A 24659-nucleotide genomic window follows, 5' to 3' on the forward strand; every position below is an offset into this window, starting at 1 on the left:
AAAAGTCTGCTAGTTGGAATGCTGCTCTGCATAGTTTGCCCTGACACACCTGCAGCAACACACCAAGCAATCCCTTGCTTCAAAAATTCATGACAGGCACCTGCTTAAGTAATGAGCCATTTGTCATTGGATAAGTTTCCCCCATAAATGAAGAATAATATGTTTTTGGTTTTTTAAGGAAAAGTTGTCAGTCTTTTGGACTTGTTTAATTATTATTATTATTATTATTTGCCTTTCTGTGAATCTGCATGCTCCTGTTTACCTTAACTTGTTATATTTTTAATGTAGGATGATGCCTATGCAATATTGACAAAGCATGTTCCTTCTGGCTGCTGTCTAATATCAAACACATGCTGCTGGGAGCAAGTGGGCGGCATACTTAAATCACTGATTTAAGTATTGATTTTTCTTTGTAGTTAAGTATTTTTCACTAATTATGGAGATAGTCATAAAAAATATGAATTAGAATGATATATTATTGTTGTAGGACTTGATATTAAATTTGTTTTAGGTAAAAACCAGATTAATTCTAAATAAACTTCTGCTGGCAAATGTTGAATATTAGTAATAAAAACATATTTTGTTGCTGTAGACTACAAGGAGAAGAAAGAAAATCACTTTAAATTGTCAAAGCAGGTACACAACTCCACCCTCGTGAATATAAAACAAAAAAACATTGTATCCAAAAGTGCCAAAACCACAAAGATAAGAAATGGTGAAGGGTTAAAATGACTTTATATACATAAACAGTCATTTTTATTTTTATGTTTATATACATAAAGTGATTCCATTATGATCTCTTCTATTGGTGAAGCAGTGAAAATAAGAAAATTTACCAAATAAGACATTTAAAAAATTCTAAGGAGACAATATATATATATATATACTCACAAAAATCAACAAAAAAAAAATCACAAAATCAACAAATGGCATTGTAAAAAATAAAACGAAAAATAAATTTAGAAATGGATTCAAAAAGAAATAAGAAAGGGCACAGAAACTTAGAACAAAGTGGTGAAATGATGTTAAGAGCCATGTGAATGCAACGGGGACTTTCGAATATTTTGCCCGTCGGTCCCTTTTTTGCATTACGTCTATGTCATTCCCTCCTGACACATCAAGCCGTCGCGGTCACACCCTTCCCGGCTACTACCCCCAACCTTTCTTACCCTGCCCGCCATGTTCTGGAGTAGGAGGAGAAGAGGAGGAGATACGTGTAGTCCTGGCTGTAGCCAGATTAGCATTAGCAGCACGCAGCTAGGCGGAGGCGCAACAAGCTCCTTGAACGCCAAAATAAGTTCTCAGACGAGATTTTTCTCCCCACTTGGAATTAGCCTGATTGTTTTTTTAATGTTTACTACTCTGGAGTAACACCATAACCGGACATAGCGTGAAAAACTATGGTGAGTGACCCCCTTTGGTTTCATTTGGACTCAAGTTGTTTTGTTTTTTCCAGGGTGTCCTGTAATCCAGTCTGCTCTGGTGATGTCTCCACCGAGCACCCGTCTTGGCTGCTAGCTCGAAGTACTGCTAACTAGCCTAGCATGCTAATGAAAATACGTTGGAGAGCTCCCTAGGGTAGATGTGCATTTTGGTACAGTAGAGGCAGCAAATTCCGAAAATAAGACTGTTGATTTTACACACCCACCATAGGTGAACAATAGTCGTTTAATAACAAAGTGTTTGAAAAAGAGCAAAAGCTAGCTGACATATCAGCTTGGTTAGCTTTTATCCAACTTTTCCAAAGCAATGTTTTAACTTCCAAAATTAACGTACAACTGTCACTGAATGTTTCTTCAAGCGCAAACAGTTCATCTGCATTGCTGAGCAGTATAAAGTATGTGATATTAATACAAACCGACTTTCGGGGACATGCTAGGGGTGTCTACTGCTGAGGGAAACTAGTTAGCGAAAAAAAACACAATCCCAATTAAAGCCACAAGTTAACGTCGTTCGCTAGCTTGTGCCGATGGCTAACGAAAAGTGTTTATCGCAGGTTTTCACTTGATTTAACATTACTAGGCAGCGAGCGGGGGGTATTTATTCGGGTAGATGGTTAAAGTTAACGTTGCTTAAAGTTAGATATGTGCTACACCCATCATTGAACCGTGAGTCAGAAGTCGATCAAATGTTATTGACCAATCTTAGCACAAAAGCTAAAGTGGCGTCAGCTATTAATCACATCACCTAAAGGCGGCACAGTGATTCACTTTTGCTTTTGCTAAAAGTATATCTTTGTTCCATTTGATTTGTTTACTTATCTCGAATTAAAAGAATGTAATCCAAAAGCGATCTTTGGAATAAGTGCAAAAAGGGATGTTCTTCTCAGATTGGGCGCTGTCTGCCTACAGCCGTCTTACTTGGTCTGCCTTATTGAAGATAGTGAATGGCGACTGATTTAACAGTTTATTTTCTAATAGTGCGATCATATATATACGTTGGGATTTAAGCTCTTTAACATTGTTTCGCTGAAATCATTACTAACATTAGTCTGAGAAAGGGGCACGGCTTTGTCTATTGTCAGAAATAATCAGTCACACTGGTTGACAAATGCATCATCACCGTCCTCCTTCCGTCCCTGTCTCTATGGGACAGCTAGAGAGGACAAAGGGCCATCACAAAGTGGTTTCTCCTTATGTTTCTTCCCTGGTGTTTTAAGGTTTATCTTTATTATACCTTGAAGAAATCATTCCATTTGAAGCTACACTTTTCAATCAGTCTTTACAGGGTCACAGAGCTGCATATAGGGTATGAATTATTAGTTTGTGGTAGGTGCGAAGTCACTAAAAGGAAGTGACCGTGTGGTTCAGAAACAGGCTAGATGACTTGATGTAGCACGCTCTGCATTGTCACACTGAAACACAGGTGCCTGGTTGCGCAAGATTTTCTTTCACCAGATCAGCTTTAGTCCCTGTGTGACAAGGTGGACCTGTTCTGAGTGCTGCCTTCTCAATCCTTAATGCTAATCAAAGGTTACCTGGGTTTTGCCAAGTGGCACACACACAACACACACAAACTCACTCCCTTACTCGTTATTGCAGTTTATCTCCCGAAAATGTAAAAACGAGGGGAGTTTGGCCAGCTTTCTCACATTCGGCCGAGCCTGCTTTAGCTTCCCAGAGTTTGTGATTCTGGAGTCACAAAATTAAATAGATTCTGTGCTTTCTAGTTCACTTACAGGATTGCTGAGGTTGTGTTTCAATCTGTAAAAAAAAAACTTTATTCAGCTGCTGGATTTGAAGAAAACATTGTAGAGCTGGGAAAATACCTTTTTTTTTTTTTTTAACGTGATGCAATGCACCAGGAATCTGACAGATTCAGCTGTGACCTCCTAAGGTGAAGATGCCTTTGTTGTGAATTATAAGTCGGAATTTAACTTGCTAATAAGGTCAACTGTACCGGAGAGCATGTTCGTTTCTTTGAACAAAGATGTAAACTTCTTTCTGCAAGGTTTTTGGATCATTTTATTTAAAAATAAACGTGTCAGTCACTATCACTGTTATTTGGAATTTTCCTTTCAGTAACACAACACATCTATTGAAGAGAATTTTGTTATTGCATCAAAACCATTCAGCCTGAAACACATGTCATGATACCATGTCAGGCTGTCGGCCAGTTCCCTAATTTGGATGAACAAGACACAGACAATAGGGCAACATTTGCATAAAGCGGTCTAAACTGTCAGTATGAAAATTAGAGTTTTACTTTAGTGTGAAGTTACTAGGAATGTGACAATATATGCATCATACAAACGTAAACCAGATTTTAACAATGTTTTGTAAGAATCATTCTTTTTAAGAATCTTTGGGCACTTAGCAAATCAACTCATTATGATTTAGAAAACTTAGTAGGAAAATTCTAAATTAATTGATGACAATGAATTGACTTGCCATGCATTTGTAACTACCAATCTGACTTTTCTAATCTAAATCCTTCCTACCCATCTGCTGTTGTTCTGTTAGAAAAGTACGTCAAATACGTTGGAATATGCAACATGCTAGCTACTTTGCATCATAAGTGCTCAGCCTGGGTGTTATGATATTCCTTGAAACCTGCTTTCCATGCATCATGTTGGGGATATTTTAGCTGCTTGTGATCCAGTTACCTTGTTTTGGCCTTGGGATTGGTGATTTAGTGAAGTATCTTCGAGGAGCTAATTTGTATGAAAATTAGGGATCATGTACCAATATTAATATTGCTATTATGGCCAATATTAGATATTTATCGATATTATATTTATTTTACTACCCTTTCAACACCTTGGAGAAAAAACAACCGCACCGCTGACTTTATTGCTGCTTCTCTGCTTCAGTTAAACCCCCACAGTCTGGCACTGTATCACACTATCACTGTCACAAACCAAAAACATACCACATGATGGGGATTAGCATTTATTGAATCATTTATCATTTATCGTGACACGTTTTAGTATAACCATTCTGATTTATTTTTGCTGTCATAAATTCCAATTAATGAGGTTTAAAACACCCCCAAAATATCTGCATTGCCGAGATTGTTAGTTTTAGTGTTTTCTCCACAGTTTGTAGTATTAAATCAATATTATTTTAAAAAGATGACTAAAAGTAGTTACTGTGTGGTGTTTAGTGATAAAAAAATAACACTTCTTTTTGTGACTGGTCTTCTAAAGAAGCATACTGCAAATTTATCTGTTTTTCAAGAGCTGTATTTGTGGGGCTATTATTGATGGGAATTCTGACTTTAAACTCAGAATTCTTTTTTTTCTTCTTTTTTTTTCGGTGGCACTAATCCTCTTCCGTAGATTTTCTTCCGCAAAGATTTTGACTCTTGGCAATTATATATTTACCATAAATTCTCTTGGTGTAGTGCTTGTGTGCTTCAAAGTTTTGTTTGTCCACCTTTTGCTGAGGTTCCTACTCCAGCTTTAATATAGTTTGGCTCAAGCGGTTTTCATGATAAACTTTGTAAAACTATGGTATTGAAATTTAAGCTTGCATTTTTATTTGAAGCTGTAATACTAACATTCAATCATCCACCATAGTACAAGTGTTTAGTATAGCTACAGTTTGGACGAGTATCGGATTATATCACTCCGAATCCAAAATCTCCAATATAAACATGCTTTTAGAATCACTGTGCTCCAGCATTTAGTCCAACCCAGCGTTTCTGCATCCCACAGGCAGACCCATTGGTTAACAATAAATGGGTCAGTTGTTCTCATACCTATTGTTGTTGACTGTTGTTCTCTTTTTGAGAAATATGACTTGATCAAGCCTTTTCTAACATTCTGCACTACAAAATAAATAATACAAGTATGACCGATTTGTGCTGATTATGTATCAGGTTAATATTGGTATTGGCCAGTACTCAAAGTTGCAATATTGGTATTTTATTGGAAGTGAAAATGTTGTATCGAGACAATCCTATCATAAACGTGTCCAATAGAAAGATGTTTTGATGAAAATGTTTACAATATTTCTGCTAGAAATGTCTATGAATAATATTTATGCTGCAATCTCATTAACTGATAGTCTCATTAAATCCGCATACATTACAATTTTGCATTTTACAGTTGCATCTTTCTCTCAGTCACGTTGTCATAACTTGCCTGTGTAGTTATAAATTTTCTGAATTGAGCAAAACTGTTTAAAATGGAGTGTAATTCAGGTCTAAAACATGTATTAAATGCTAAATCTGTACAAAGTGATTGTTTCAGAAATGATCTTTGGTCTGAACACATGGTCTAATATTTTGACTTTATGTGTCAGTATGCCAGTCATTTCTGGGGTAATTATTTGGGTTTTCAATCTGTAGCCAGAATAGTACCATATTTAACTTGCTCATCATGACTCATTAATGGGAGTTTTCTGAATTTTGGGCCCAAAAGGCTAGATTTAGGTAGGAAAAAAAATCAGGAACAATGGTGACTAGATTTTATAAGTAACCATATTTTAGGCATATTACCGTACTCATAAGAAATTCTCCTAACATGTCTATCAGTCTTTAGAAATATCTATGAACCGCAGGATGTGGGAGATCCATTTATCACCACACGCATTTCTAATACATTATCAGGTGGAAAAGAGGCAGTGTCTGACGTGGACAGTGATGTAGAATGAAAATTGCTGTTTGATCTGTAGATGATGATGGTGATGAGGCAACGCAGTTGGAGTGATTGTGTCCTTTGCCTTGGTTTGGTTGTCGGATGAATCCAGAATGAGCGAACAGGAAGTGGGGATGTTTGGCCGCACACAATCTCAGATTTCTATGTTAAATTACCCTTTGACTTTCGATAGCGTACTAAAATGACAAAAATTGATGACAGAATCAGTCGTGTAACGATGTAGCTGACCTGCCCTGACTCATGAATATGCATTTCGACATGCACATCTTGTAGACCTTCTCTGACTCCAAAGCCGAGTCTGCTCGTATTGGGGGCGTGGGAGGCGGTGTTGTTCCGGGACGAGACGGGGGTGGGATGGGCAAGACAGACTTTCCTCTCTTCCTCCTGTCAGCTTCGGGTGAATAGGTGATTATAGCAGCAGATGTGTCATTAGGTCTGAGCTGCATTCATGCGGATGCAGAGGGGGGGAGTGGCGGGTGATGAGGGATTTGGATTTTGGAGTGAGGGAGTGCTCCATAGGGATCACGTTTCGCCTGGCGTTAAGTAAATTTATGGGATGTGCCAACTTGTTTTATTATCCCATAAAAAAACATACACTCTTTGTTTCCTTTCCTGTGTCGGCTTCAGCTGTTTATCTGTGGCATGATTTGGCAGGAAGTCTGCGAAATGAGCACGGAGGCCAGCGCAAGTAGCCACTTGATGGTTTTTCAGAAAGAGCAATTTACATTAAGTCTAAACACTCAATTTGCACAGAAATCAAAATCATTGTGAAAGCACTAGTGGGTGTGGCTTGTTTGCTCAATGCAGAGATCAGATTACAGAGTTGCATAAGTCATCACTGGTCTACCTACATGGCCGATGGAGAGGACACAGAAAACTTTTACATCGACTTAAACGAGATCAGCTGAGTCAGTAAGCATTATGCAGTTTCCAAATGAACCTCGTATTTCAGAGAATTGTTTTTCTATTCTTTCCACCTGACTGCAACACTTGTTAAAATGTAGACTCATTGCACTACAGCACTGGGGTTCTCATGGTCTAGAGTTTTTATGTGAAACATGGAGGTGTAGCATACACAGTTTACTCTCACTTTCTATATTTGTCACAAAGTGCTATTTATAAGATCTCTTCTCTAATTTTTTTTTGTCTGCCACCCACCGTGTGGTGGAAACACATGTTGTCATACAGTGGGGCTTTGCAGGATCAAAGAACATCTGTACTTTTGTTTACATTTGTATATCTGAGAATCAAAAGGGAAAGAAAAAATCTGCAAATTCTCCTGGAATTTGCAAGAGAATTTGCAGAATTTAGATCAGTAAAATTTAAATGTGTTAAAAATGTTTAGTACATTCTATTAGATTGATAAATTAAGAGCTATTACTACTTAGATCTTTCTGTAATTGATCTACCAGTCAATAATCAAAACCAATCAGTGGAAAATAAGCTAATTCCAGCCTTTGGCTACTTCTTTGCTCTCTTTGTTCTGGCAGCTAAATGGATTTTCTTCTGTACTTTGTCTTTTTTTATTACCAGGTATTGAAAAATAGGTTTCACTTTGTCAAAGCAAGCTAAAGCTGCCATGTCTACTTTGCTTAGATTTCTTGTAGTAAACTTGAATAACAGTAACTTATGTAATTGTTATTAGTTTGGGAAAACTTTATATTTCCTTTCAGTTTTTTTAAAAATAATTTCTTTTTTGTAAATATTTCCTTATAGTCACTGCTGTTAATGCGTGTCTTCCGAAGAGGTCAACGTTTACTGTTATTCAAGTCTCACAAATATTACAAAGTACTGAGTTCCTGCAGAACATTGCATAATTTTAAATTAATAAAACAAAATACCACTTCCCCACATTATGTTCAAGTGAAGTCATAGTCACTTATTGTAGTTCTCTCAACAATGCTATATTATGGATTCCGTCTCAAGACTTCAGTTTGGGTATTTTAATTGCTAATGGCATGTTTAAAATGAAACCAGAAGATACATTGGTGCAAAAAAAAAGTATGCAAAAGCCTATCAATAATCTAAATCTACATATATCTGCACTATTTTTTGTTGTTTTGTTTTGGCATGTGTTCTGTTTTTTTATTTTTTTAAATTTTATTTACCTTGTTAACTCTTCACGCACTATTATAAAACCTCCTTGGGTGAGCAAGTTCAAAATCCATAATTAACTTAAATTGCTAGTAGTAGTTAGCCTGGGCACTGTGCACATCAATTAGCAAAGCTCACTGCTTGTTGCAGTTGCAACAAGAGTACAGGTAGGTTGAGTTTGGATGGTATTCCCAGGAGTTTTAACTCTGAGGTGAAATGAGCACAACATATTCAGGTTGTGTTCATGGGTCTCTGTTGTTCACTTCCTTTTTGTGACTTTTATGGAGAGTCGACCGAAAATGACCATGTAGAACATGTCTCATTTGCTTTACACGCAGTTAATTTGTTCGTAATTTCCTTGAAAAAATTTCAGTTAAACTGTGCTAAAGGCAGCCAAGGTATCTCCAGTGGTTCTCGTTCCAGAGTTTGTAACCCATAGGTTGTAAATATACTTTGCATACGGAGTTCAGGTGAACTTGGACAGGAGTTTTTTCCATATTTTAGTCAGTCAACTTCCTTCCCAGCCCACCCAGAGTGCAACTTCACCACCTCGTTTTCTCCAAGAGGTTTGAACACGCAGAGCTAGCGCTCTAGACATTACTCATGTTCAGCTGCCTACCTTCTAATTTGCCATTGTGTCGAGTTACTGTAAACGCAAATGATAATGTGGAAGCTGAAACGCCATTCTTCTCACAACACTTGGGGCTCCGTGTCATCTGAAGTGGGCAGGCATGGAAAGTGCTTATCTGAAAGTATGAAACATGTTTGTCTAGTTTCAAAACGGAAGCCACTACAGCTGCCTGTATAAATGCAATTCAACACCATGTTATTGTTGAGGTGTGTAAATTAGGATCGCAGCGAGAACTTCTGGAGAGATGAGCACATAGTAATCGTTACGGTTTATACTTTTTTTTTTGTTGCTTTTTTTCCTCCCTCTTTACATTCATCTGCTGTGTGTGTTGTTTAGGTGATGGCGTGGTCTTGTGTACTGTCTGCACTGCGTGTGTGGAGATGGTTTTAACAGATGCTCTTCTGGAGGACTCAGGAACTCTGCACTGGCCTGAAGAAACCTCTTAAGCAAACGTGACACTTTACACAAAAGGATATACATCTATCGAGGACACACAGACACGTGGACTTTACAAACTTCTCCTTCATTCTCAACACTACTAGAGGACAAGCTCCTCTCCGTTGTTGTTTTTTTATATATATATATTATTTCTTCCGCTTTGTCGCAACCTCACCGCCACCATGCCAAGCACCATCCGCCGGCAGATGAAAAACATGGTCAACAATTACTCTGACGCTGAGAAGAAAGTCAGAGAGGCCACGTCCAACGACCCGTGGGGCCCGTCGTCTTCGCTCATGTCCGAGGTGGCCGACCTCACCTACAACGTGGTGGCCTTCAGCGAGATCATGAACATGATCTGGAAGCGGCTCAACGACCACGGGAAGAACTGGCGCCACGTCTACAAAGCCCTCACGCTGCTCGACTACCTGATAAAGACTGGCTCGGAGAGGGTGGCGCTGCAATGCAAGGAGAACATCTTCGCTATCCAGACCCTCAAGGACTTCCAGTACATTGACAAAGACGGCAAAGACCAGGGCATCAACGTTAGAGAGAAGAGCAAGCAGCTGGTGGTACTGCTGAAGGACGAAGAGCGCCTTAAAGGAGAGAGGTGAGAGTAATCACAAATTTATATAAAATTGACTTTTTTGAGCTGTGTAAACAGCTTAATGAAGAAACGTTCTGAATGTAGAGTGTGGGAAAGAGCAGGAGCTTCTTAAAGAGACAGAGGCCAAATTTCAAGAAGTTAAATTGCAAAGTCAAACTTCTTTGAAGCCATGTTTGATATTTTCAGCATTTTTTTTAACAACTGAAAGTAACAGTTACTTAATTGTGGTATAAGATGATATGATGTGGCTGAAAAACACGTAATACTGCTCCTTAAAGAAATGGTTTGTATTAATTGAGTCTGTATCTGCATTAATGCATTTATGTTTTGGTTGACATTAAAAACTGAAACAATTGTTAAGTCCTTTACTCAATAGTGGAGATACATCAATCAGTCGGCCAGATATTGATCATTAATCACATTGAATCTAAGAATCTGACAGTTTTCGGTCTGTAAATTTGTCTTTGGTTGATTCATATGGAGAATATTTTTTTATTTTATCAGATAACAAACTGCACACTGTTTTTTTTTCTTTCTTTTATTTGTAATGTAGTTTCTGGGGGAAAAAAGTAAATACATCAGAATGTTCCTCTCCAATCTGAAGCTGTCTGCTGCATAAACAAAACTCAGTGAAATCAACTGAAATGTTGACAAGTTTTTTACTTTCCAGTATTTATGCAGCGAGCATTCTTTTGAGTTATTTTTTTCTGTAGTGTTTAAACTGAGAAGATGAAATGGCAAGATGTCTTGAAGAAAACATTGCTTACATAATCCAGCAAATTACCAAACACCAAAGCTATGAGTTTAATGAAACTAAATTGTTGGACTTTGTGTTGGTGGGAAATATTTTAAGAATTAAGATTTTATAGCTGTGGAATGGCGAAAAAAAAAAGTCACAAATTGCTGTTGCATTTGAGAAAACTGCTTTGGCGAGATGTCATGCTGTTTTGAGATGATCTTCTGGTTTTCTGTGATTCTGGGTTTGTTTGCAGATTTCCTCTTAGTACAGTTTGATCCTGATCTCCAAAGACACAGCGTTCCTACACAGTCTGGAAATGTCAAATTTGATTTAAGTTTTTTCCGAGTTTGTGTAACTATTAAAAAGAAAGAAAAAGCAAAAATATTGCTTTCTCTTTCCATTATTTTATTTCCATTTGTCAGTTTCTCTTTTTTTCATCCATCAACACACTTATTGATTTAAAAATATTTATATATTTTGTAAAAAATTATTTTTACATTTTTAGTCATCCTTCCACTTTTGTCCATACTTTTAAAATCCTTTGCATCCAATGAATCCCCGTGTCTTCCTATTTTTTTTGCAAACTTTTCCATTAATCCACCAGTCTGTCCCTTTTTTTTTATTTGTTTGTCCTTTTTTCTTCTTCTTCTGTGCAGTAAAACTACCTGTATTATTTCTGAATTTCTGAATTTACACTTTTGGAGATGGGCCAAAAATCTTCTGAGAACTTTGCTTATTCTGAATCCATAATCCCGAAGACTAGCAGTCATGTTATTTCCTATTTCGCTACTTCCTCCTGCACAGATTTGAACCTGCAGGGGTCAAAACGATATGAACGCTTCCTGTGTTTTGTCATGCTAGGTCTCAGGCTTTGAAGACTAAGGAGCGCATGGCCCAGGTGTCCACAGGGAGCACTCAGATGGGCTTCGGCCGAGGCTCGTCCCAGCCCAACCTCTCCACATCCTACAGCGAAGAGTACGGCAGGTCGGAGGGCTCCCCCGCCTCCTACCACGGCTGTAAGTATGTCAGACGTTACGGAGGCCCATGGGGTTCAGTCCCCCATGTTTAAACGCCAAATAAAGAAGGACTAAATCAGCTGTTGTCACAGTATATCAGGGAGCGCAACTTCTGCCTAAAACTCCGAGGTCATCCCTTCCCCTCCCCCCCGCTCCATCTCTGCCCGGCCATTCTGCACCAGGGCTGCATGCCTCAGCTCTTTTCCACTCCCCCACACACAAACAGAAGAGGAAGAAGATCACCACCCACCAAACTCCCTACCTCCCCAATCGCCCCCCTAAAATCATCTTTTATACATGACAGAGGAATCTGCTCGCGCAGCAGGCGTCACTGACGACTTATCATGTTAGAGGAACGGGCTAGTCTGTTCTAGTTTAAAAAAAACAACAAAAAAGTCATGCACATTACTCTATAATGAGTCGAATATCGTCCATGGGGAAATATAATTAGTTCGAAAATGATCGCAAGGAAGAGGTCACAAATAATAAAAGAAAGAAAACATGAGTCACATTTGTGAAGTAGGTTACCACAGCGGAGATGAACTGAGAATGAAATGAAAGAGTGAACCCTGGCCTCTTTTCCTTTCACACTCTGACCTCCATTCCTTTGCACCCAGCAGGATGACTGTGTCTGCAGGGATGCCTGTTGGCTCTCGTCTGTCTGTGGCCTCGCACGGGGTTTTAACCTGCATGGTTTGGATGTGATGCAGCCATATGGAGGATTAGAAGTGCCGCCATTCAGTGCATCAGTAACTAACGTAGTAAATGTCTATATATAATTTGTATAAAAGTGGAAATGTGTACATTAAATAACTGCATTTGCAAACAAGTATATGTTTGGTAAAAAGATATTGAAATAATTATTCATTATACATCAGAGCATAGATAATCAATTTTATCTACTTTGCTAATAAAAGTCACTGGGCAGGGTGAGCACTGCTACAAAGTGATTGGTCTGCAGTTTGTCTGCTCTGCATGTTAACCAATCACAGGGTCTGTTTGATCTCTTTTAATGACTTGCACTTTTTTTGTGCAGAAAATTATTAAAAAACTTACTTTACATAATTTTAACACAATAAGACTTCATAATTGTATTCATTTAGATCTTTAAATATTAACTTAATAACTGTACCACTTGATAATATTGAATACAATTTACTTTAAGTATCATGTATATAGGTAGTTTGTTGGATAGTGGTGTGTTCGGCGCTATACGTATATGCTCAAAGCCCTGCTTTTTGGTCTAAATTCTTCTGCCCGTTATGATTAAAACTTCTGCAGCTGAGTCGTCAGCGGAGAACCAGTCGGAGTTCAGTCTGGCCGTGGTCGTGGGAGGTGACGTGGGATTTTTGGGATTCCAGTCAAACCTTCCGAGTATTGTTGTCCAGACGTGGCGTGAGTGAATGAGCAAACGAACGAATGAATGGCCATGCAGCTGTGACAGCAGATATTCAAAGTTTAGAAGTAAAGCTTCATGTAACGCATGAATGTTAGATTTCTGTGTTTGGTGGGTTTTAGTTTGTGTTCACTTTGGACACTGCCTCCCACAACAGCTACTAAATTCCTTATCTCCCGACGCAAGAGACGATGTGTCTGCGAATGTGATGGGATTTCCTGACTCTTCCCTTTGATTTTAAAATGCTGTATACCATTACCAGTCCATAAATCCACCATGGGTGACACCAGGGTATTCTACTTTCTGAAAATGCAGCTTTCTATTCCAAGTTAGAGTTGTGTAGTCTTCAGGGAGTCTGAAGTTGGCAGGAAATGGCAGAAGAGTAGATGAGAATCAAAGTTTCAGACATTCTTGCCCCTCCCCCCCCCCGCATGTAGGCACAGCTGCATTTAAACAGTATGCCGTATATGGTCTATTCCCACAGCAGTGTGTTTTAGTTGGCATAGTGTTTTATAAGCCTTAGAAGTGTTGCATGTTGAAGTAGCGCCACCATGTTCCTTCTTTTTTGCTCACTTTAATAAACCCATGAGCTCAAATGTTTCTTTTGATAGAACTGAATCTTTCCGTCTTTATTCTCATGTATCTGACAGTTGTGTGTCCCAATTGTGTTATTGTTGGGAGTTTTTAGCTATTTAAGGAAGACATGCAGCTGCTTTTGACTCTGACTCGGCTTTAATATGCTAAGGAAACATATCTCTGTTAAATACAAATGAAAATCCATTCCGGTCACTTTCCCTTAAGACATGTAGTTTGTCAACAGACGGCCAGAATGAGGCAGAATGTGTGAATCTAAAGATGTGAACTGAATGTGACTTATTGAGTGAATAGAGAAATGTTCACAATGTCAACTTCACGTTTATTAAGATTTCTTGCTAGTTAATCTGGTGTTGCGGTTTGAACTGGCTGATTTAAAGATAAAACACGAGATTTGAAAAAAAAAATTTTATAAGCAAAAGTGCAGAAGAAGCTCTAACTCGGTGTTTCCCATCTCTTGGTATAGTTTAAGATCTAGTTCTTAAATTTCATTCATAAGCATCTTAAAAAATGTCTTCAGTTTTAAATTTGAGTTGCTGAAAACCTGCCAAAACCTTGAAAAACTGTGTGGAGGAAAACTAGCACTTCTCAAAACACTGAAAACATCATCACCATAGTGAAAAACAATAATGTCACAGTCGAAATAGTGAGACATGGTGGTGGTAACCTAATGCTTTGAGGGTCACTAAATACTACTACATTTTTTTCTATCCATTATTGCCTGAAGGATAAAATGTGATGTAAATATATATATATATAAAAAACTTGAATGCAGTTATGTTATTTAATCATTTTAAATATGTCCAATTTTGATAGATCCAGAGATCAAAGATCAGATCAGAGTTGTGTCAGTATGAGTCAGCAGACTCATACTGACACAACTCAATGATGTCAGTACGTCATAATTGTTTCGATTCATGATTATAAGTATTATTTTGAGTTGTTCCCTAGGCGGTTTGTATGATTTGTTGTCAGCTGTGCTCTTCGACTGCCAGATCAATTTAATTATTGAGGTCAGCATCTCCATTTCCCTAAACAACGGAAAGATTTGACGTCAGGCGTTTTGTGCGTGTGCAGAGATCAGACTGACGTGTCTGAAGTGTCGTCACAGGCAGGTGGATGTCAGTCATATTGGGAGTGCTGGGTGTGAAGTTTGCCTCGTCGCACAGGGAAACTGTCACAACATATTTATGTCGGTGTTCCTTTGTTCAACTCGGTGTTTATGGGCGCAGCCTACGCACCAAACACAGTTCTGGTCATGATGGAAAGAGAACTGGGGAAGAAAACATTTTAAACGCCAACAAACCAACATGTTTCACACGAATCATAGAGGCCCTTATTTTTAAATTCGTGGCTTCCAACTGCAGCAAGTCAAAACTGGGCTTGGAGTAAATAGTGTAAGCTACCTTAATGGATGTGTGCCAGTTGTAGCACATTTTTCTGGCCAGACGGAGAGTGTGCCACGTGCAGTGTTTGGCTGCCACATGGCCTGTCCTAATAAAAGTATGAGTGACCCTATCGTCTTTTAAAGGTTTTATAGACGTGCGATCACATGCTGTCGCACATCATCCAGTCACATCTCTTTTTGTTTTTTAACACTTTAAGTCAAATGCTGCAATTAAGTTATTTTGTCCCTAATGTTGTCACTGTCTGGGCACAAATTAGGTCTGAAACCAGTTTGTTTTTCTGTTGTTTTTATTCTGTATGTTGGGCTGAAACGATTTGACAGTTGAAATCAACTAATTTAGTAAACGCTTGTTAGCTTTAGTATAGAGACTAAAAAAAAAAGCCATTTGCTGAAAGGACATCACAGAGGAATATTTAAGTCAGAACTGTAAAAAAAAAAGTTTCTATGTAAATATGTTGTACCCACAGTATTACAGATACATGCTTTGCTGTAATAATCAAACATACACTACAGGAATTCCTTGTTATGTTTTAGGCAATAATAAAAAAAACAACAGTTTATTTGCGTCTTTTAATGTATTTGCAATATAGAACAAAAATCCTGAAATCATTAAATGAAAATTCTGCAGAACATGCCTTTTTATTTTAAATCTGATTAATCATCAGAGTAATCGATAGAATAAATAATTAATTACAAAAAAAAAGCATTACTTGCAGTCCTATCTGCATTACTTGGTTTGTTACGTTCAGGTTAACAGAACAATGGAACTACCGTTTGGCACATTAAGGTGTTTAATAGTTATCTTCGATGCTGAATGTGTAGCAGACGGCGACCGTGACATTAATGCACACTCTGAATTTGTGTTTTAGCCACATCTCCCAATGCGGGCTCAGAGCTGGAGCAGGCCAGACCTCAGACCAGTGGAGAAGAGGAACTCCAGCTACAGCTTGCCTTGGCCATGAGCAGAGAAGCAGCCGAGCAGGTATGCACACATTGTCTCAAATACATGCTCTGACACGCCTCCATTCCTCCCTTATTGTGTGCCAAATCCCGACTTTAATCACTAACAGATATTAGTTAAAACAAGTAAATATGTACATGCTGTGGCTTGTGCATGGTATAAGATAGAAGGTCTCAACTTTTTGTAACACGGGCCAAACTCCTCAGCAAGAGTACCTTCAAGCCAAAAAACTAAAAATGTTTTTTTTTTTTTAAACTAAAATCATTAAGTTTTATTTAGTTTAACGTGCTTAACAGTGAACGTAGTATGAGATGTTTTAATTAAGCAAATAAAATAGGTCCTTTCGAAGGAAAAAGATGAGTCAGTCTTCATAAATACAAAACCTCAGAAGGTTTTGCTTGTTTTCCATATTACTTTACTACTTTGAGCTTTATTGAAGAAATCTGGAAAAAAAAAGTTTTCTCAGCAATATAAACATAATTTATGTCACTATTTTTTTAAACACTTACTGTACTCAGCAAAGTTCTACATAATGTAATTAAAAGCAGGTTTAGGTGTGCCAAGATCTATTTCAGAGATTAACTCAATGGAAAGATGTGTTCCTGTTTCCCATGAAGTTAAAGAGAAAACTCGGTTATTAATAGATGAATACTTTGTGTTAAATCTGACATTGTTGTGAGAAGATTTTAATTCGTGGGGTATGGTCCGGCCTAATTAGGGCAAAAAAGTCTTCATCTGCATCAGCCACCTGCACTGATGGGACAAATTTGTATCATTCAGAGTCCACAAATGGCCCCCCGGCCACAGTTTGGACACCTCTGGTTCAAGACGTATGCTGGCTGGTTAATTCAGACTCGGTGTGTGTTTAGGAGGAGCGCCTACGCAGAGGTGACGACCTGAGACTACAGATGGCCTTGGAGGAGAGTAAGAAAGAAGGTCCAGGCTCAGCAAAGCTCCCCAAGAAGAAGAAAGAGGTAAGACTCCCGTGGAATCTCACTGCCTTGGTAACTCAGTTGTTACATTTACTCAAATATGCGCTTGAAACAGCTTTATCTGTTTTCTTTACTTTGCTGATGTCTGACTGGAAGGAGTGTGTCTGGCTGGTGATTTGTGCTGTACATGCCGAACAGAACCTAATTATTATTTCAGTGAATTTTTGTTTTTTTCATCCTTTTTCCCAGCTTCCTAAACTCTTCTTTCTTCCTTCTTCTTTATTGGTAGCCACAGTCATCTTTGATGGATCTAATGAATGTCCCTGAGCCGGGTCCCAAGTCTGACCCCTGGGGAATGGGGGGCGGGGCTGGAGCCGGAGCTGCAGCTGCATCAGGAGACCCGTGGCAGCCTTATGGTAAACACACACACACACATTCTTACTGGGAAAGGTCCACATCCTTACTGTCATTCTGGAGAGGAACAGAGTAAAGTGGCTGTGTGTGTGTGTGTCTATGTGTGTGTGTGTGAAAGGCATCGCTGCTCTCCACCTGCAGCTCTCTGGACTGTGAGTCTTTGTTTAAACGGAATGCGGCTCGGCTGGCTCGGCAGCATTGCTGCTCTGGGAGCAGGGAGCGAGTTAGAGGAAGAGATTGTGAAGAAAGGGAGTGCAGGGCGTTTGTGATGCAGGAAGGGATTCTTGGGGAGATAAAAGTGTAACACTAGCTTTCAGTCCAGCAACAGGGAGCAGGATATGTCCATTAAGCTCACACTAATAGGCCATGTTGGCTCCCCCTGTCTTGTTATGCTGCACACCCTGTTACAGTCAAATGTGCTTTTTTTTGTTTATTTTGCACATAACATCGTTGGGTTCTGGTACTTTTCTGCTGACAGCAGGTATATTGCTGCTTTTGAGGAGCCGGAGAATGTTTCCTTTTTAAAAATGGTCCTCATCTTTGGCTGCATTTACCCGATGGTAGCTATTTACCACTGTAACAAGACAGTATGGCTGAGCGACAAATCGGTTTTCATCAATTAATCCAATTTTTGGTTTTTGAAAATTTCATTTTTGGAAAACGTGGATTTTTATATATTTATTATTATTATTATTATTATTATTATTATTATTATTATTATTAGTAGTAGTAGTAGTAGTACACTCCTTGGGTTTCTACAGTTCAGGGTGATGTCAGCATGCCTAAGGCAGAACTTCTTGTTTGACAAGAGTGTTTTAAAGTTCCTATTTATTTTAACTTTAAATAAAGTGCAACTCCATGATGGAATATTAGTCAGGCTAAGATTTTCTTTAATTACCAGAATAAGGTTGTAATATTAGAACTCCAACATGGAAAAAATAATACTTAATAGAAATATCTTTTAACACATCAGCATTGCATTATCAGTAATATTACTTTGAAACAATTGTGCAAACAACCAAGTCAATGTTGATGAACGAACCACACGAACTGAGCTGATCACACCAGATCCTGATAAATCATTTATTTTTGCTCACTGAAGGTTTGTTCTGATAAAGTTGCGTCTTTTGTTCTGGTAACATTATGACTTTTTTTAAATGTATATATGCATTTAGATTTTGGTCAACTTAAAAATATCCCACCTCCCTACCAGAGCTTGTTTATGCAGAGAGAAAAACATTTTTATTTTTACTCTCCCCTCTTCCCAGGCTCTGCCCCTCGGCCGTCGGTGCCACCCGACCCCTGGGCTGCTCCTGCATCTCTGCCTACCATGAAGGCCAGCGACCCCTGGGCAAACTCCGCTCCGGCGACTGACCCCTGGGGGTCTGGAGCTGGCCGCCCTAAAACCTCCAACACAGGTATGGTCTTTGTTTTTGTTTTTATTATTATTATTATTATTATTATTATTATTATTATTATTATTATTTCCACTTGTAAGCACACACATTTCATTCACCTAATAATCAAAAAGAAGCTTTTAATTTTAGTATTTAGTTAATCATCAACCATCTGTGAATATTAGCGAATCTCCCAGTAGACAGGTGACCTCTGAACTCATGAGCTGTACAGAAATAAACAGGATTACATCCATCTGCATGCTTTATGGGTTAATATATTATTCACTTACCTCCACACACATTTGTACTCATAACGTCTCCATTCGTCTGTGTTCCGTTTCTGCTGTACACGTAATTTTTGTTCACTTGGTGAGTTGTTGTCGTCTTTTGTGTGTGTTACACGTGTTTGTGTGAATGGGTTTGTCTCCCTCCAGGTAACTTTGACCTGTTCAGTACATCCAATGGTACATCCAAGGAAGACTTCTCAGAGTTTGACAACCTGCGCTCTTCCTCCTCTGTCCCCACTGGTACTCACCCTGTCTTCGTCCATCTAATGACACGGAGTGTGTGTTTTTCTTTCCCTCGGTGTCTCAGAAAATGCCCCTCAGCAGACGTAGCCTCTCTGCGGGGGGGCACAGACACACTGTCTCGTCTTTCTATAAATGTACCAACGGACTTGAGCGAAGGCAGCGTTTGAAATTGACTTTACATGGCAAAAGACATTCTTTCTCTGGCTGCCTGGCTCAAGTCTGTTTGTTTTTTTTTTTCATATCACGGTGACGCTTTTATTTATTTGTGTCCGTTGCTGGCCCCTCTGTTAGGCTAAATTATGGAAACCTGCTCAGATCTGTGATATTTCATGTAAATTGGAATCAAAATGAACAAATTTAAACTCAAACCAGGCTCTGAATGGATTTCCATCTAAGTGTTTTTTCTTAGTCTTTGAAGGGTGTGAAGGGATTTTGGTGGCTGGGTCTAAGCTTTAGCTCAACACTATAATAAACACCGAGGAAAAACGAAAAGAACCTGAAGAGAAGAAAACACCTTTCTTCGATAGATATTTTTCAGTACCGACTGAAATAAACATCAAAGTGCATTAGCAGTTCGCACACAAATACTCTAAATCAGTTTGATCTCCTCATTTGAATTTGTGGAGACGGTGTCGAACTTCCTGCTGCGTGACGGCGGTTTTTGTCTCTCACATTTCCTTGTGTTTGCAGGCATGTTGAGGTTGGATTAATGCACTAACGAACGTCTCCACTGCCGTCTGACTGTTGCCACCAATAACAGCCAGTCTGTCTGCCTCTGATATCCCTCATAATAGCATCATCTTTTATATACGCCATTGTGAATAGAAGTTCTTAAGTGCAGATGGAGACACTTGTTTGTGTGTAGTGGAGCAGAGGATTAATATGCAAGAAATATTTACACTAGAGAGATGCAAGTCCAGTGTTTTGCTCGCTCAATACAAAACCCTCTCATGAGTGAATTTAACTTCCTCCTTCCTCTCTCCGTTTCAGCCGACGCGGGCATTACGTCCTCTCTCCCCTCCCAAGTCAGTCTGGCCAGTAGCGGCAGCCTGGACCTCTTCGACCCGCTGCCCACTTCCACTTTGATCTCCACAAACCCGACCAGAAAGACTCCGGAGTCCTTCCTGGGACCCAATGCAGCGCTGGTCAATCTGGACTCTCTGGTGACCAAACCGGCTCAGCCCGCGCCCATTGTTAACCCGTTCTTGGCTGCTACAGGTAGGAGTTCAGAGGATTTTTTTTTTTCTGGAAACATACTGTGCCATGCTAAAACATTCATACATTCAGATTGAATATTTTCTAATTTTGTCTCGTTACGCCAACAAACGTGAAGTAAAAGCGACATAAATAATTGTGAATCAGAAATAGAAACACATGAAAGTAGTTGAATAATTGAAGTTTTTCTATTGTTCTACTATTATCTTGACTTTAATTGTACACCTAAAAACAAAAAGCAGGTATAAACAAGCCTCCCGTTCTGATATTTCTGCTGAACTGACCAACGGTTTGCTTCATCCAGGTGGCTCGGCTCCTGCACCCCTCGCCAACCCGTTCCAAATGACCCAGCCGGTTCCCCCCACTCTCAACCAGATGCGCGTCAGCCCGATGCCCTCCGGCTTCGGCAGCATGGCCGAGCCCATGCCGCTGGCCTCCGTGCCCGCTCAGCCCGTCGCCATGGTCCCCCTGGCAGGGATGGCCCCCATGGGCCACGGGATGCCCGGCACGGGCGGCGGCGTGGGCGCAGGGATCCCACCCGCCATGTCGATGCCTCAACCGTTGATGAGCATGCCCCCCCAGGCCGGGTCACAACCCGCCGGAACCACCAACCCCTTCCTCTTGTGAAAGGAGGACACACTTTCTCCTTCACTTGCTCCTCGACACGAACAAGAAGATATTTTATCCCGTTTATCCATTTATAAGCCACTCCCAGCCAGGTGCCCGACTAAAATACTTCCTGACTCTTTTCTGCTCCTGTCCTGCTCAGCTACAAGCTGCCTAATCTTGTGAGTTCCAGGCTGATCCTAATATGATGCTGGCGACCACACAGATCTTTGCACCTGTCTACGGACTTCAGAGTTTCTGCCAGGGTGGGACTGGACCCAGTTTCTCCTTCCATTCTTCCTCTTGTTCACCCTTTGGACTGCTCTTTTCCTCTTTTTGTGATGGGGTGACCGGAGAGTCAGCCTGTACTAATTCCAGCATCTTATCTCTTCTCTAGAACTAATCTTTTATAAGCTCTATCCGCTCTAGTGTGTCTGTGTGTATCCGTGTGTGAGCGAGTGCACATCTCAGTGGTTTTACACTGTGTATATCCCAGTGAGTTTTCCTCAAACACACTGGATTAAGGATGAGAGATGTGTTTATACTCCCTGCGTGTATGTTGTGTGTATTACAAAGCAGGAATTTTGCACAATTTTTGCTTTTTTTTTTGTTGTTTTTTTGTTTTTGTTTTTTTCAGTGACTGTTGGACTCACAGTTACACCTTAGCTCACAGAGTAAGTCTGATTAAAACAAACGACAAGGCACACCCGTACACTGCCTCGGCTCTTGGTACTAACTCAGTCCGAACCCTTCATCTTCACTTTGGATCTTCTGTTTTTTCCTGACCTGAACCTTGACCACGAGGGGGTCACGAAATTAAAAATGAACACTCCACTTAGAGGAAATGGAACTGCTCTTTTCAGTCCTAAAGAGAGGCCAGGAAAGATGTTTTCTACGTGCGCATGTGCTCGTACGCAGTCCTGCTGTTACCGCTCAGATGCTAACAGCCACACATCAGAGCGTTTTTCTACTGCGTCTCCTACCCGGTCAGTGATTTTAGAAGAGAAAGACGAACTGTGTCAGTATTTTCCGAGTCAAACAAGCGGATGCAGGTGAGTATCGTGGAACAATTTGTTTTCATTATTTTCATTCTTTTGAATTTTCTAGGGTTAAAAGGGATGAGGGACAGTGTGTGTTTAGCTTCCAAGTGTACTTTATTCAAGTTTTTTTCTATTTTCACCTTCTGTTAGAATTTGCAACCTAAAACAAAGGGCAGTTTAGTTAACTTATTAACTAACTAACTTGGTTTGTGGTGAAGAGGTCTCAGCCTTGAGAAGAACCTTCACCTCCAACAGGACTTTTCGTTTTTATAGATAATCTCTTAGATCATCACCCAGTCCTGTCTCACACACAGACACACACGCATGCGCGCGCACAGGACTATTGATAGCACAGGGGAATCCCATAGCAAACAACAATGTAAACAGTTGGTTGTTACTATTTTTTTTGTTACTAAAAAAAGTTGTGTTTTAGTAGTTTCTCCATTTTCATTCTGGTTTTGTTGTCATGCCGCCCTATGGGTTGGTCATGTTACTCCTAGAAGCACAACTGTTACCGAAGTCATAGCGACTGATTTTTTTTTTTTTTTTTCGTGACAGTAAGGTCACACTTAGTTAGCATTACGTTTTTATTTTATTTTTTTGCTATTGTTTATTAAAGGTTATGATTTAAGAGGCTCTTTGATGAGACAGGTTCATAACTCTGTGCTAATTTACGCCTTTGTCAAGTGTTTATGTAATTAAATAGTGTTACTTTTGGCTGATTATATATAGATTTCCAGAAAGCAAGTTTGAGCTTCCCTGTCTCTTCTGCTGGTAAAGAAAAGTGGGTTGATGAATTGTGGCTTAAAATTAAATGCGCAGGTTTTGTAGACTTTCCCCATTCCTTTTTTAAAGGGACAGTTCCTTTTGCTATGAAGTTCTGTTTAGTAATTTATAGCAATAGCTTCCTATCCTGTAATAGACAGATGCTGTTTCACAGGGAGCTTGCACAAAAAAGAAGAAAGCCTGGCAGCTAAGTCAAAGAAAACCTACTCTGATTTTAGTCATTTCAAACAAATATTCATATCCAGAATATGTTAACTGAGCATGTATCCTTGCTAGAGTTGCAGCTGCTGTATCAGTCCACTTGATCACGGGCCTGCACCTCTGAAAAATGTAACAAAATCCCAAAATGTATGCCCTTCTTGCCTGACGAGTACAAGTGGAGGGATACAGCCAGCAGCCATTTTAACTTCAACATAGAAACATTTTGCATTGAATATGGCATGACTGGAGTACTACCTGGAGGGGTAGCATATTTAATTTTAAGCATTTGGCAAGTATTGATAACAGGGTGGAACAAAGATAAGTTTGGAAAAATATTTGAGTTTCCCAACTTTGTTCCTTATTCTAATTACATGAAATAGTTCTTAATCACAAAGATTCCCCATTGGGTTGTTTCATGATTTGCACAATTTGTGGTAAATGTTTTGCATTCAGCTGTCCGGGCAAATCCAAAGATTTGACCCTGGAAATTTTCAAGCGAAATATTAATAGGACCCCATGAGCTTAAACCCTTTGAATTTAACTTAACTTCAAGTTACTAAAATTAGTTGCTGTCCAGTTTCCAGTTTGAAGATTTCGTCTCTGTTCTATAAACCCACTGTGACATTTTCATCCATCTGCTACAGGTTATGGATCTATTACTGATGACTTCACAGTCCTTCACTTCAGAATGTTCAAATATTCCCTTTAAGTCTGTGGAGTGTTCAAACATTTTTTTTTTTGCTTACTTCCATTTGGATTGGGTTGTCGCCTCCTTGTGGTATGACGTGGTTTCACTGCAGATCTTTGGATACTTCCACTGAACGCAGACCTCCCCATTTCTCTCAGGCAAAACAAAAAAAAAGAGGAGCTGCTCCAAGTGTATATGATATGGGACATTCTTGACATGGCTATGATGGTGTTTGTGCTCGGACTCTTGAACGAATGGGTGTGAAACATGCTTGTAAACCAGCAAATGTTTTAATCTCTAGAAAACATTATGCAAGCTTAGTGAGGGTAGGGAGAGAAGAGGGACTGGGGTTGCTAATAAAGTCTTTACTGAAATATTGAAATATTAATAACCAAATTTCATCACTGTGGTTCAGTGAAAGCGTGACCCATGCAGTGAACGCCTCCGAGTCATGTACTAAATATGTTTTGTTTTTTATTTTTCGTTCCTCTCCAGAGAACTAACTGACTTCATGAACTGTCTTGTCTTTATATGCATAAACTGACTCCTTTTATTCCCTTCTCCTGTCTGACTAGTTACCCTTTTCTTAGTAATGGGAGCAGACTTCTGTCTTTTTTTTTTGTTTTTGGATTTGTGCTCTACCTGTTGGCATTATAACTGTATAATATAATTTATCATTTGTACTATTGTAACATACTGTTCTTCTGTATACCTTATTATTCTGTGTAATGGGTTTTTGTAGGAAAAAAAAAACAAGTGGTATTTTAACGGCCTCTAAACAAGCAAGCGCAGCTGACCGAACCCTGTTTGGATGAGGACGACTGTAGCTGCATTGGTTCAAAAATAAAATGTATTTCACTTCA

The 24659-nt window shown here is 39.4% G+C and overlaps 1 protein-coding gene across 2 annotated transcripts; it reads left to right on the forward strand.

Annotated features, from left to right (window-relative positions):
* The first annotated feature begins 1172 nt into the window (after positions 1–1172).
* On the forward strand, positions 1173–24659 carry epn2 (epsin 2). 2 transcript variants are annotated; one of them, XM_028041611.1, is made up of 10 exons: positions 1173–1403; positions 9165–9876; positions 11474–11628; positions 15896–16008; positions 16857–16961; positions 17209–17335; positions 18602–18751; positions 19165–19257; positions 20251–20478; positions 20780–24659. In XM_028041611.1, exons 2-10 carry the CDS (start codon positions 9449–9451, stop codon positions 21100–21102), a joined length of 1722 nt encoding a protein of 573 aa, XP_027897412.1. In that variant the 5' UTR covers positions 1173–1403; positions 9165–9448; the 3' UTR covers positions 21103–24659. The 2 variants fall into 2 exon arrangements, with proteins under 2 accessions (XP_027897412.1, XP_027897413.1); XM_028041612.1 differs by lacking the exon at positions 19165–19257 and having other exon boundaries at positions 1175–1403.

This window comes from Xiphophorus couchianus, chromosome 16 (assembly GCF_001444195.1).
Source record: "Xiphophorus couchianus chromosome 16, X_couchianus-1.0, whole genome shotgun sequence".
In the NCBI taxonomy this organism is placed as follows: domain Eukaryota; kingdom Metazoa; phylum Chordata; class Actinopteri; order Cyprinodontiformes; family Poeciliidae; genus Xiphophorus; species Xiphophorus couchianus.